Source organism: Epinephelus lanceolatus, chromosome 22 (assembly GCF_041903045.1).
Source record: "Epinephelus lanceolatus isolate andai-2023 chromosome 22, ASM4190304v1, whole genome shotgun sequence".
Lineage (NCBI taxonomy): Eukaryota > Metazoa > Chordata > Actinopteri > Perciformes > Serranidae > Epinephelus > Epinephelus lanceolatus.
The window spans coordinates 34,090,538-34,104,102 of NC_135755.1; the positions used below are offsets into that span (position 1 = coordinate 34,090,538).

Consider the following 13,565-nt stretch of genomic DNA (forward strand, 5'->3'; position numbering starts at 1 on the left):
TTACAAATGAACTAACTGACTGAAGCAGCAACAGACCAGAAGTGCCGGGTTCAGCGAGCCAAAATGACTGTTCTTGTCAATTGGTCTCTGGTGGCTTTGAGAAGAGCACAGATGGGGAACTGAGCAGCTTCCTTGTCAAAATGGGCAGTCTGATGTTAAGGTAAAGCAATGAAAACACTGTTAATATAGTGTACACTTAAACTGATATTGATTTTTTTGGTGGCTAAAATATGCTTTGTTACTGCCCTCCCATCCACAGCCAGAGTTCAGCCTGATCAGCCAAACTGGGGGCGTGCCATCTGACATTTGCTGTATGTAATACACTGGCTAGGGATAAATACCTCACACAACCTCATTTAAAAAAAATCTGAATTATCTCTTAAAGAGATCATGGTGATTTCATGTATTTCTTAGAGACCACATTGACATAAATGTAAACTATGCAGGATTTTTTATGAAAAGGAAAATGCATTCGACATGAGACTTCAAGAATACACACAATGCCATGTGGTGAATCTTCATGTTTGACTAACCTCGGAGGCTTCCAACATGTCTGATTGTCTTTTTTCTTGCCCATTCTTTTTAATGTTGCCATTGTGCTCCCAGATATCAGACATGGTCATGGTTGGTAAAGAGGAGAACAAAATATCACTAAACACGTGCTCATTTCAACACAATTTATTTACATATTCTCCATACACCTCATATTCCATTTGAAGCCTTGGCAATCTACTATTGCATGGCACTTTCAGTTCATCTTGTCAACAGTCCTTTCCCTGTACTTGTCATCAGTGCTTTCTCTTTATCCCACACTTGAGTGTTCAGATTTTGTTCTAGCACAGTCTTTACTCAGCATGTCCACCTCTGCCCAATCCACCATCACTTTCCTCTGAGCGGCTCCTAGCTATGGGCTTCAGTCAACGGGGCCCTGGAAGATGAGTTTGATGTGGCCCTGCTCTCCTGTCAACCAGGTACCACAGAAGGGGCAGGCAGCATGGAAGGCATGGGTGCCGTGGGGTAGTGGGATCTGGCTCCACCCCACCACTGTCTTTTCTGAGCATACATGACCACAGGGGCAGAAAGCGTGAGTGGGCGGCCCGGCGTCCAGGTACAATCCTCCCTCACAGCCCAGCCACAGCGGAACGTAGGGGCCCACCCGCCGGCACATGGGGCACTCCCTCTCCCCGGTGCTGGCTGGTGCCGTGCCCCCGGGTCCAGCGGGACCCTTCTCCTTACGGTAGCCCCAGTTGTGGTAGCCGTGTACATGGCCACAGTTGACATAGACCCAGGGCTGCTTCTTGTCAACAATCTCACGCTGGGCCAGACTGGGGAAGGCCAGGGTGTTGAAGCCCACAGGACACTGAGGGCGGGCGGCATTCAGCTCCTGACGAAGGGACTCCAGCTGTTTGAGGGTGGGGGTGTGGCGCAGTCCGGCGGGAGTCCTCCACAGCAGGGTGGCCCCACACAGATCAATCAGAGAACCGTCCTGGAGAGTATTGGACTCATTTTCAACCTCAAGAGGAGAACAGAAAATGGAAATGTAGCAGGGAAAGAGAAGAGAGGAGAAGAAAGGATTCATCAGCTTTCATCACTGGAGTGTCATAAACAGGGACAGAGGTGATGGTGATGCATTATGGGACATACTGGTGGGATCTGTTGAACTGGGAACAACTCTGCATTAGGCTGCTACACTAACACTCCCCTTCTGGACCACCACATGATGGCACTGTGCTCAACTTGTTACAGTTCAGACAGTTGACACCCATCTATTGGAAGAGGTTCCCTTCAAAAATACTATCACCATCATCACATACGCATTACATTTACAGATTGAGTATATTAATCAGTCAGTTAAGAGTAGTACCCTTTGACAGACTGACTTCTTGCAGGGGATGATGAAGGCATTGGAGGATTATGACACAGGCTCTGGGTTTGGGGCACCCTGAGCCCTTAGGCACCTGGGCCTGGGCTCGGTATGCCCATTAGGTAATACAACCACAGGCGCAGGTGGTTAAAGTCAACAACAAGGCTCTCTACATCTATGGTCATTCACCGCTATACTCACTGTATACAAAGGCCTATACTTCCTACTCCCTGTCTGTTATGAAATTCGTAGGTTGATTTCTAACTATAATAAAGGTGGACTGGTGTGCAGCCAATAACATGAATGTTTCCAAAACAGAGGATGTAGTGGTGGGCCGTATGAGTCACAGTGGCCACTGACCCCTGGTCATAAATGGACAGGACATCCAACAGACAGTGACCTACAGATTCTTGGGGTGTAACAATCTTTTATAGTGGGAGGTCAGTACTATAACAGTCCTGAGGGAAGATCAGCAAAGACTCCTTTTTAAGACAGCAAAAAATGTTTTTCATAAAGCACTTTGATCGGCTGGTATCGAGGGCCAGGCACATCATGCCCATTCAAGCTGGTGAGGCACTCGCCCCACTATCAATACCAGTATTTTCACAATACACTTTATTTTTTATGGGAACTGGTTTTGAGTGAGTATTTTGTGTGTTCAGGTATAATGAGACATTTTCCTGAAGTGAAACCAGTATGCTTTTAGGCTACCAGGTACAATAAAATCATTAGTCATGCTACTGTGTGCCATCCTGTCATATTACAGACATTTTTAGTATTTTTGTCTCTTAAGAAATATTAAGGATGATACAGCGAGTCCATGTCAGCCACAACAGTTACGCACACATGCATGTACATTGTAGACAATATGGCACCAAGGTAACAGGCAGCAAAAGAACAGGGGGAGCACTGCATACAAGGTTCTTTTTCAAAGAATAGTTAGTTTATATTAATGATGTAATGAATTAATGACCGAACTGATGATTAGATTTAACCATTTAAAAAAACAAATAAACATGACTGTCCCATATAGTTTAACAGTGCCCAGTGGCATCAGGGGGAAACTCGGCGGGACAAGGACGAAAGTTAAGGCGGCGAAAGTGTGATTGTGGCAGGCAGAAGGGGTGATGGATGGGTCCAACAAACACCGACTTTCACCCAGGAGAGTGGTGTTTGCGTCCTGCAAGATTCTGATGCCAGAATTTTTTCCTAAACCTAGCCATGAGCTTTTGTTGCCTAAACCCAACCATGTGTGTTTGTTGGTGAATTGAAAAAAAGTCTTTGCGGTGTTGTACCAACGTAATGCGTTTATTTCGAAAGAGACTGTATGTAACAGGCAGAATTTGACACAGTGTCCCAGAACATCAACAACCAACACACTCAAGGTACCTTGCACGTCGTATGTGGTAGTGGAAAGTCCATGACCAAACGTCGATACGTGACGAGGTCGGAGTGAATGTGTTGGTCCAAAATCCAGCAGCTTTACTACAACACATTTGCCAAAATTCATTTGAAATGAAATGTTTAAAATACTTTTACAGTAAACGTTGATGTATGTGATTAATTTAGATTAATTAATCACAGAGCATGTAATTAATTAAAGTCTTTTTTTTTTGTTAAGATTATTTTTGTGGGCTTTTGCCTTTAATAGATAGGACAGTGTGTGAAATGGAGAGAGAGAGAGAGAGAGAGAGAGACTGACACGCAGCAAAGGTTCGCAGGCCAGACTCGAACCTGTAACCGCTGCAGCAAGGCAATGCCTCGGTACATGGGGTGCCGGCACTATCCACTACTCTACCCACCCAAAGTCATTCTTTTAATCGCTTGACAGCCCTACTGAAAACATAATGGACCAGTTTTGGCCTGTGGGCTGTGAGTTGAGTCCCACTGTAATAATCCTCCCAAAGTGGTGTGGACAAAGTGGTGTGAATTGAAAACACAAGCCAGGACACACTGTTGTACTGTCTCCTGCTGAAGTGACACCAACAGGAAAAAAGGGACAAGACTCTACAGTATTATACAGGATGGCATTTCCTCACTTCCTTAAAAAGACTTATAGGAGGGTGTTCACTTCCCTGCATTACACTGTTTTTGTAATGGTATGCACAAACTGTACACATCATGGAATCTCAAACCTGTTGTTCTTGCCCTCATACTGATGTAATACAGTCACATGTTGCTGATCAAACATAGGACTTATTTTCCCCTCAGCCCCCTCCATCTTACCAGTTTTCCCCTCTGCTGGGCTGAGCGAGTCTCCCTCAGGGCGAAGACGTTTCCACAAACTGAGATTTCCCTCCAGACTCCCGGAGCCGGCTCAGACACAAACTCCCCTGCTGGGTGCATCACCAGCACCCCGTTGGTGGTCAGGCCGTCCATCAAGCCATCCGACGTCCTCCATTTGGCAGCCCGCTCCTGAGAGACCCACACACATACATACACACACACACACACACACACACACAGCAGACAGACGTAAAGGTTAGGGGGATGTGGGGAGGCACAGAGGGATGATAGTGGAGGTGCATGTCAGAGGTGGCTGGCTAGAAAAAACAGCTAACGTGGCTTTTCTCTGCTGCTATATTTAGCTCAGTACAGAATGACTACTGTACTGACTAATGCACAGAGATGTGCCCACGCAAAACAATGAACCCATCCCTGAGAGAAAGAAAAGATGTATTATGAACACAAATGAGCTCCGATGGAATGAAACAGCAAATTTCTGGCATGTGTGGCTTCATTTAAAAAAAGCTGTCAAAGGGCCAGTGCAGTTAGAAAAAAACAGGCTGGAGATTTAGAGGCTGTTGCTGCTCTGGAGGAAAGAAGAATTTCACTGGATGGTTTCAACAGTAATATGTAAGGCCAAAGAACTCTACTTTCTTATATCACAAGTTCGCAAACGTAAAGCTGCACTAATTAATAATTAAAGAACAGTGAGTCAAATGTATATGAATATAATGTAATGTGTCTCTTAAGACATAGCCTACTCATAAAGAGGAATTATTATCAGCTCTGCAGTTTCTTTATAGTCTCTTTTCTGCTTATTGTTTTGGTTTTTACAGTCCCCTCGAAAAAACTCTTGGTTCAGTATTGCTGCTCTCATCAGATTAGTTTAGTGAAAAAGCTCATATAAACCCACTGTACACAGAGAGTGGTCTCTGAAACTGGTGCCCTTTAAACCCTTTAAAGATTTTCAATTGAAGGAATCCACAAAATATATTTTACTTATAAATATGGGTTGTTTACACAACAAATATGATCATTACATTTGTATAGTAAGTATCACACAAATAAAATTGCAATTAATACCACAATTTTGCTGCTATCATAAACATATTTGTCTGTTATAACTAAAGATATATCTTTATTAAAAAATTCATGAATGAATCTCTCAAGTTGCAAGATTGACACACGTCCCCTAATTTGTTTCCAACACAATCATGCCATAGCATTTACCCCTATAAAAAAAAAGATGGATCAGTCCCTGTGACATCAGAAAGTAACATCACACAAGTTTTTGAAGAACATGCTGCAAAGAAAGGCAAGAGTGTGTCTCAAATTGCATACTTCCATTTATACACTTCAATCTGGTACACTATGTACACCATGTACTTCTTGCGATGTGCATTCATTTCAACAGGACAGTGTTGTCAAAAATCGTGCACTGCCCACTGCACCAGAAGTGACCATCCCTTTCTTTAAGCTAAGAGCAAGTTAGCTAGTTAGCTAGCTAGCTAATGCTAACATTAGCTAGCAAGTTTAAGTTAGCATTCCTATTTTTGTTCATGGTACCAAATCATTGCATATCTAACTAACATTACTAATGGCTTCTATTTGACAACACTAATGGTACTGCAAAAAAAAAACCTGTATATCTAACAGGCTCCTTGTTGTCCCCAGCTGCCAAGTCAAAAGTTTAGTTTGCTACGTCAAAAAGATGGCGACCATTGAGAATGAGAAGTGTCCATCATTCTACACTCAACTTTTGGATTGCCTGAGTGTGCAAACAGTACACTGCATTTTCCCGTACTATGCAGTGTGAACACACTTAGCACACCCAAAATATTAAGTGTTTAGTACAGAAGTATGAGATATGAGACACACTGCAGGTGTTACTATCTTTTCATGCATATATTTCATTTTTTTTTTTATCAGATTAAGATTTTCAGGCTCAATATTTCTACTCTGTTGTATGGCTAAACACTTGTTTTAGGGAAAAAAAACCCCATTTCTTAATTTCTTGAATGCCATGTGTTGCTATTGTCTTAGCTACATATTTAGTTATGGCTACAATAGCCAAACATTTCCACCCCGTTATTAAAATGTGACAGAGTCAAATAAGGCTTGACCAAAAACAGAGCTAAAAGGAGAGTGAACATTTGGTTTACATTCGCGGTGGACACAATTACCTCCAAATAACTGCCTATGTTGCTCTTTGTCTGCTAGATGTTAACAGATGATTGTTTGCTAACACATTAGCCATATTAATTTTATAAGGTGATAATATGGGTAATGTTGTGTTTTCAGCTTGTTGCACTGCCCCCAAGTGGCCAAAAAACACCAAAACAAAAACAATGCTCATAAGAAACTGCTAAAAATATGTTGGCAAGCAGGCTTAACAGCAAACAGTAAACAAAGAGTAAAAACATTTTTCAAGTTTTCGTTGTTAAAACAATTTTGATGCAGAGGGTGTAACATAAAAGTATGCAGTCAAATCTGATTTTTTTTGGGCAACAAGTTAAATCTCGCTAATCTTATAAACCCAAATTTGACTTTGTTAGCTTGTGGGTTTTAACAACTAGCAGAGTTATAATGTGGGTCCAAGGTGTGTGTTTGGATATAACTTAGTAAAAGCTTTGTTGACATTTTCAAAAAAGTGTGGTTCTCACATTGGTTCTCCAGAAACTCATGCTCACTAAGTCACTTAGCAATTCCTTCTCGAAAATACCCTGCCAGCATACTCAGTTTCACTACGAAATACAGACTGTCATTTTACTGAGACTTCACAGACATGAGTAGGATTTGAACATTTCGTCTCTCATGATTGTATCAAAGAAGACACTTAGGCAGACAGCAGGGCAGACTGCCTGGAGCTGTTACTGTGTCCGAAATAAAACAGAGCAACTGGTGGATCTGTTTCAGAAGCAGCCAAATAAATCATGGCTTAATGTCCTGTCATGTTGCTTTAATAAAGAAGACTAAAGGCCTCAGTATGCCTCAGATCAACTAAGTCTCTTTTTAAAGTGGGTGTGATTGTAGAACTCTCTGACCCTGTTTACACTTGCTTTTGAAATTCGTCTTGGGCAATTAGATCGCAAGTGGACAAAATGCAAGTGTAAACGACCACCAAAACAGATTACGATCCAATCGCTCAAACCATCTGCTGAGGTGGTGTGGGAATGATGACGTAGGCACTAGGGGTGGAAATCAACAGAGGATCCACAATACGATATTATCACGATACTTAAGTCACCATACAATATAATTGCAATTTTAAATTTGTTACAATATGTTGAGTACTGTGATAAAATATATTGCAATGTATTACCTGTTTTCAACTGTAAATTATGTCCCTAAATAAAAACCTTGTCAACATTGGTTCTATCTAATAAGACATCTAATAAGTTTTTAGTCTGTTCATCTCACTTCAACCATTTTTTTCACAGCAGCAAAATGTATCTAGTGGACTGAAAAAGCAATTGATTATATTATTCTAGTCGACTACCTAAAGTTTAATTTGTAATTGTAATATCAATCACTTATGTAATAAAAAACTGATACTTGGCTCTGTGTGACGTTATAATATTGCCACACAAAAATACTGCGATACTGTGCTGAATTTTTTTCAGTTTTTTCTCCCACCCCTAGTAGGCGCTGATGTTTCCAGTTGCCTCTATCAGCAACACCAAACTCATGCTAAATTTAGGCTATGATGTCTTTTTTCAAGTGTTGGTGGTACTTTTTGGTGAGTTTTTTTTTTCTTAAAAAAAAAAAAAAAATTACAGATTGACTCTTAATTCATACAGAAGTGAAGAGCGGGCTCCTGGGTGAAAGTCTGGGGTTTGTTGGGACATAATAACAAAATCTCAAGGTTTGTAACTTTAGGGTCTTCCTATACTTAGTCATGCATTATTTATCAATGGTACAATAACAGTCCACATCCATCACACAGTTCAGAGGTGAACCACAGAGCCTGACTTTTAATAAAAGGACAATATTTGTTCCATAGATCAGTGTAAATGTAGTCCTGGCGGCTGGGGGAGTTATACAAGCTGCAGTTGTGTGTGTGTGTATGTGTGTGTGTGTGTGTGTGTGTGTAGCACTGGTTGCTGACGTTATCTCTCTGACTGCTGGCCTAGTTGTCAGGGGTCCTGATAAATCTTGCATGGGATGAAGTCATGCTGTCATGAGAAAGGGCTATTATTGGTTCGCATAGCTTTGTGCACCTACTCGTCACGTTTTAGACCACCCCACCCCAGTAGCTTCTGCAGTGGTCTGGAAGCTTTCACATCCTGAATTACATCAAAGAGGAGTCTGCTAACTCAGGGAACACTATAAGTACAGTACAGGGGAAAATAACAACTATCTAGTTCGTTAATTTGGGGGGGGGGGGACATGTTTTACATGCCATTCCAATATTGAAATTAGTTAGTTCTTGTTAGCTGAACTGTGCAGTGAGGTAAGGTTCCAAACAGCCCTACTCACCGAACTGGAGATACAGCAGGACAGATCCCGGTGGAGGACTGCTGAGCTGGCTTGATGGTGCATGACTGTGCTATGTTAATGAACATAAGCAGGCACTTTTTATTTAAAAGGATAGTTCTGATCTTTGCAAGTGGGGTTGTATCAGGTACTTTGGAATTTAGGTATTCTGGTTGTAGTTTTGGTAGTCTTTCCTACCAGTAATGATAAAACTGTAATCACCAAGTTACAGGAGAATTATGGGTTATTATTGTTTGGGTTTAATTTTGTACCTTTGACCATTGGTTATGATAATATTGTACTCTTCAAAGTGAGAGCTGAGGTCTTGGGGTGTGTCTACACCATGAAAAATAGGTCCAACATGGTGAGAAATGAGTCAGCAGGGTGTAAACAAAACAGCAAACCCCTAATCCCATATCTCAATATGTAATTCCTATACAATTTTATCATGACTAGTAGATATTATGGCCAAAACTATGAAAGTACGGCACCAAGATTCTAAACTACTTGGTCTATCACATAGCACACATTGAGTGTTTAAAGGATTAGTTTTTTGAAGTGGGTTGTATGGGGCACTTATCCATAGACAGTACATTACATACAGTAGATGGAGGTGTCATCCCCCCAGTTTGGAGAAGCAGGAGAGTCTGACACTGAAGATAAGTAATCTACTGCTGTGGATGGGTCAGCAGCACAGCATATGTTAACCACCTAAAAAAGTCCCAAAAAGTCCCTATAGAAATCAATATCAGTTTATGTGTACACTATATTGAGAGTATTTTCACTGCTTTACTTTGCTATCAGATTGTGGTTTCCAACAGGAAAATGAAGATGTTATAATTCTCTCTTCAGAGCAAGACTCCATCATGAAAATGTTTTTATTTCATTTTATTTCATTTAATGTCTGACACTGAAGCTGCTGGTATACCACAGCCTCAAAGAGTTATTTTGCTTAAATTACTATATGTGTCAATGGAGTCTGGTTTCTTTGACAAGAGCATAGAGGGGGAACTGAAATCATCAATGGCTTTCCCGTCAGAATGGACTGTCTGATGGAAAGGTAAAGCAGTGAAAATGCTCTCAATATAGTATACACTTCAAGTGTACTGATTTTAGATGGGACTTTTTTAGGTGGCTAAAATATGTTTTATTGCTGACCCCCATCCACAGCAGTACATTTCTTAGCTTGAGTGTTGGACTTCAGCCTGCTTCTCCAAACTGGGGACGAGCTGACTGACATCTACTGTATGTAATATACTAACTATGGATAAGTACCCCACACACAGCTCTTTAAAAAACATAACTGTCACTTAAAAGACAGACTAATATGCTGAATGTTATGTAGTATCTTCCAATAGATTGAGACAGCAACATATGACCAGAAGCAGGACATTAGAGCCAAAGCACTTTCATATGACACATGACTAACACAACCAAATCCCTTCTACACAAATACACACACGTGGAGAATACTGCTTCTTCCTCTCCCATCCTTCCTCAAGACAGGTCACATACACTGACACCCATCCGCGCAGCTATGATGTCACCCGTGGGCTGCACAGCCACGTCCCCCGGTGTCGCTCTCCCCATGGTTGCCACGGTTACCAGTCCCTGTGTAATTTACCAGGAGATGCCTGGCACCCACAAGGGAGAACACTCACCCCCAGGAAGATGTTCTTGGAGGAGTCAAAGCCGGCTGCGTAGATGCGGGCCGTGTAGGGAGCGCTGCGTTCGCACATGATGCGGCATGCGTAGCGGGAGATGGTGCTCTGGGCCGATTGGCCTCCGCCGCCACCTTCGCCTGCTGCACCCCCGCCCCCGCCCTGACCGCTGCCACTGCCTGCTGTGTCCGTCACCACAAAGTCGATCATGCTCTCTGTGGACCGGCCAATCTGAGAGAACCAGTAGAGAGAAATCAGGATCATAAAACAATCGTAAAAAGATCAACAGTACACAAGTACAATCTGTTGGTACTATAGAGTTAGTTCACACGAGCTAGATATCATATTGTTTCTCTTATAGTGGAGTTATCTAGCCATGCAAATAGAAAAGCTTTTATTTCTGTTTTTGTATGTATGAATCAATATTTAACATGGCATCCTTAAGATGAACTGAGTATAGTCAATCCTCTACTTCACTATCAGTTCATTTTCACATTTGAGCTCCCTTCAATAATGACTAAAAGTGCTGTTGCGTCAAAGTGTTGCCGGATGGAGTATTTTTCTATCTATTTAGGCTACTTATCATGATTTTGTTGTGTTTGAGATTTTGGGCTCTTTTTTGTATGATTTGGATTTTCTTTTTGTAGCCCTGGTCATCGCTTCTGTCAGTTCAGATCTGGAGAAATCAGTGGCCAAGGGGGCGCTATGGCCACCCTACAATTGCTGGCCCCCTACTGACAAAATCTGATCAGTTTATTGTTGAGTTTGAGTGGATGTTTGTGCCAAATTTGAAGAAATTCCACCATGGTATTCTTGAGACATTGCTTTCACAAGATTAAGATGGATGAGGTCAAAGTGACCTTTGACCACTAAAATTTAATCAGTTCATCCTTGAGTCCAAGTCACCGTTTGTGCCAAATTTAAAGAAATTCCCTCATGGTGTTCTTGAGATATCATGTTGACAAGAATGGGATGGACAGATGTATGGACAACCCGAAAACATTACGCCTCCAGCCACACCGAGGTGTAATAAGAAACCGAGGTATATATCAGTATGCAATTCCTGACCTCTGTTTTCAACGAGCCTATATACTACAATAGCATCACTGAATACCTTAAATTCAGTTGTGGCCTTCAGTTTTTGGTGTGCCACCCAAAGATTTTCAGTGGCCCCTTATGGCCAATCCTATGAAAAACTTTTGGGGGTGCCACTGGGGGACACATTAGACAATCAACAGTTTAGTCAGAAGAGCAGCCTAAGAAAACTAAAAAGTGGACACAACTACAGCAAGTATAGTAGCTCAAAGTTGAAGCAGGAAGTTGGTCTGCAAACTGTGATGGCTATTTTATATTTATCTGATTGTCTGACTGCTCGCATTTGTTTGTCGTCTCTTTTAAGGTGCTCTCAGACAGCGAGTGGGTGCTGCTCCCACCTCCATTGTTTTCAACATGACAGCAGCTGTGTTGCTGAGGTCAACAACAGCAGCACAAAGATATGACACACAATGATATGGGAGCTACTAGGGCTGCTTGCTGTTTGAAAGCACCTTTAGAGATGTTGCCACCCCTCAATATCCCATTAATTACTTAATTAAGCACAATGCTGTCATAACGGCCAAGGCTGCATAAAGTTATACAAAAATTAAACCATCAACAAACTGAACTTCCTAATGAGCTGAACAAAGGAATGAGCAGCACCTTTCTTGAGTCGTAATCTATTTCTTAAATGGTATTTTCCAATGCTATGAGCAGCATAAAATGAATTCCATTCACCTCAATTGTATCACAGTGGAGGCTGAACTCTCAAGATGGATATCTAACATACATCTATAAAAATGGACAGAGCAAACCATGTGGGTGAAGTGACTCTTTAACACAGCAGATGGAGACAGACAGACGTGGAGAGATTGAGAAGAGCCCTGTTGATTCTGTCTGCTGGAGTCATGGCTTTGCATGGATCTCCTTGATGATGAGAGAAGGTGGTTGGAAAACTGAGAGCAGACAGGTCTGACTCAACTTCTCCTGTATATTTTATCTCCTCAGTCTTTTGTCTTCCCTCCTTCTGCCTGATACTTTGGCTTACACTTCGTCTTCCTCTTCATTCCTTCCCTCTGTTCTCTCTGATGTTCTCACAGCTCTACTGTTCTTTGATTCTACAGGGCTCACAGCGTCAACTACAGTTTGACTAAATATTAAAATCTGAAAGACACCCTAAAGAGTGGTTCAACATTCTGGGAAGTAGGTTTATTTGCTTTCTTTCTGAAGGATGAGATATGATATCAATCTCATGCCAGCACGTTCTGTACAGATCTGGAGTCAGGGAGTCTGGAGTCTGGAGTATTATGTAGCGTATACACTAAAACTTTTTTGTTTCAACAACACTGTGATTAATGTGTGGTTAGGTTTTAGTCATAAAAAACACTAGTTATGGTTATGAAAAGATCACGTTTTGGTCACACTCCGATGTCTCCCTAAATAACACCCATGTTTGGGGGCTAAAAAGTCACAGGAAAAACAGTGACAGGTCCCTAAAAACCACATACATTTGAGAGCTGAAACACTGCTGGAAAAACAGTGGAGGGTCCCTAAAAACATTCATGTTTAGTGCCAAAAGAATTGCTGGTTAGGCAACGATTTCCTGAAAAACAACTGGTTTTGCTCTTTGTTGGTCTTGAACAGTGGTCTGGGCTGATCCTTCATAATGCCTCTCCCTTGTGGAGTCCCTCAGGGTTCTATTTTCGGCCAAATCCTTTTTTCCGTTTATGTGCTCCCCTAAGAGTCCATTCTTAGAATATTCAGCCTCTCATTCCACTTATATGCAGATGACATGCAAATTTACCTGCCTATGACATTGACAGATGCAACCTCTTTTAAAACCATTGAGAGTACAGCTGAAGTGGTACCTGTGTTGCCCCTCATATGGACCTGTGTGACCTGCCTTCACTGTCTCCCTGTATGTTTTAAGATCTTGATTTTAAGAGCTTATTGTTTGCCTACAAATTGTAAATGGGTTAGCTCCAACTTATCTTTTTTACAACCACGGATCCCATTGAGCTCACTCATGTCCGCTGACCAATCGCTTTTGTTTGACCCAAGATCTAGGTTGAAGCACAGGGGAGACTGTACCATTGCAGTTGTAACCCTCTCTGGAATGAGTTACCTCTGAATGTTGAGCTGGACCCTACACTCCCTTTTCCATCTTAAAAACACATCTTTATTCCTTGACTTTTAAGTCAGTATGATGGTTGCTTTTATTACTTTATTGTTCTTTCATCTTTTAAATTGGTTTTATTGTGGGGTTTTTTTAACTATTGTTATATTCAGATGTGCTTTATAAA

At 41.6% G+C, this 13,565-nt stretch overlaps 1 protein-coding gene across 7 annotated transcripts in view; it reads right to left on the bottom strand.

Annotated features, from left to right (window-relative positions):
* Positions 1-663: 663 nt before the first annotated feature.
* Positions 664-13,565, bottom strand: part of peli3 (pellino E3 ubiquitin protein ligase family member 3) — a 48,174-nt gene continuing 35,272 nt past the window's right edge. For all 7 annotated transcript variants that reach the window (XM_078164430.1, XM_033610430.2, XM_033610434.2 and 4 more), the window contains 3 exons: positions 10,228-10,458; positions 4,091-4,279; positions 664-1,513 (listed from right to left, as the gene is read on the bottom strand). In XM_078164430.1, coding sequence (XP_078020556.1) covers positions 914-1,513; positions 4,091-4,279; positions 10,228-10,458 — 1,020 coding nt within the window. In that variant the 3' untranslated portion in view covers positions 664-913. The remainder of the gene's footprint in view (positions 1,514-4,090; positions 4,280-10,227; positions 10,459-13,565) is intronic.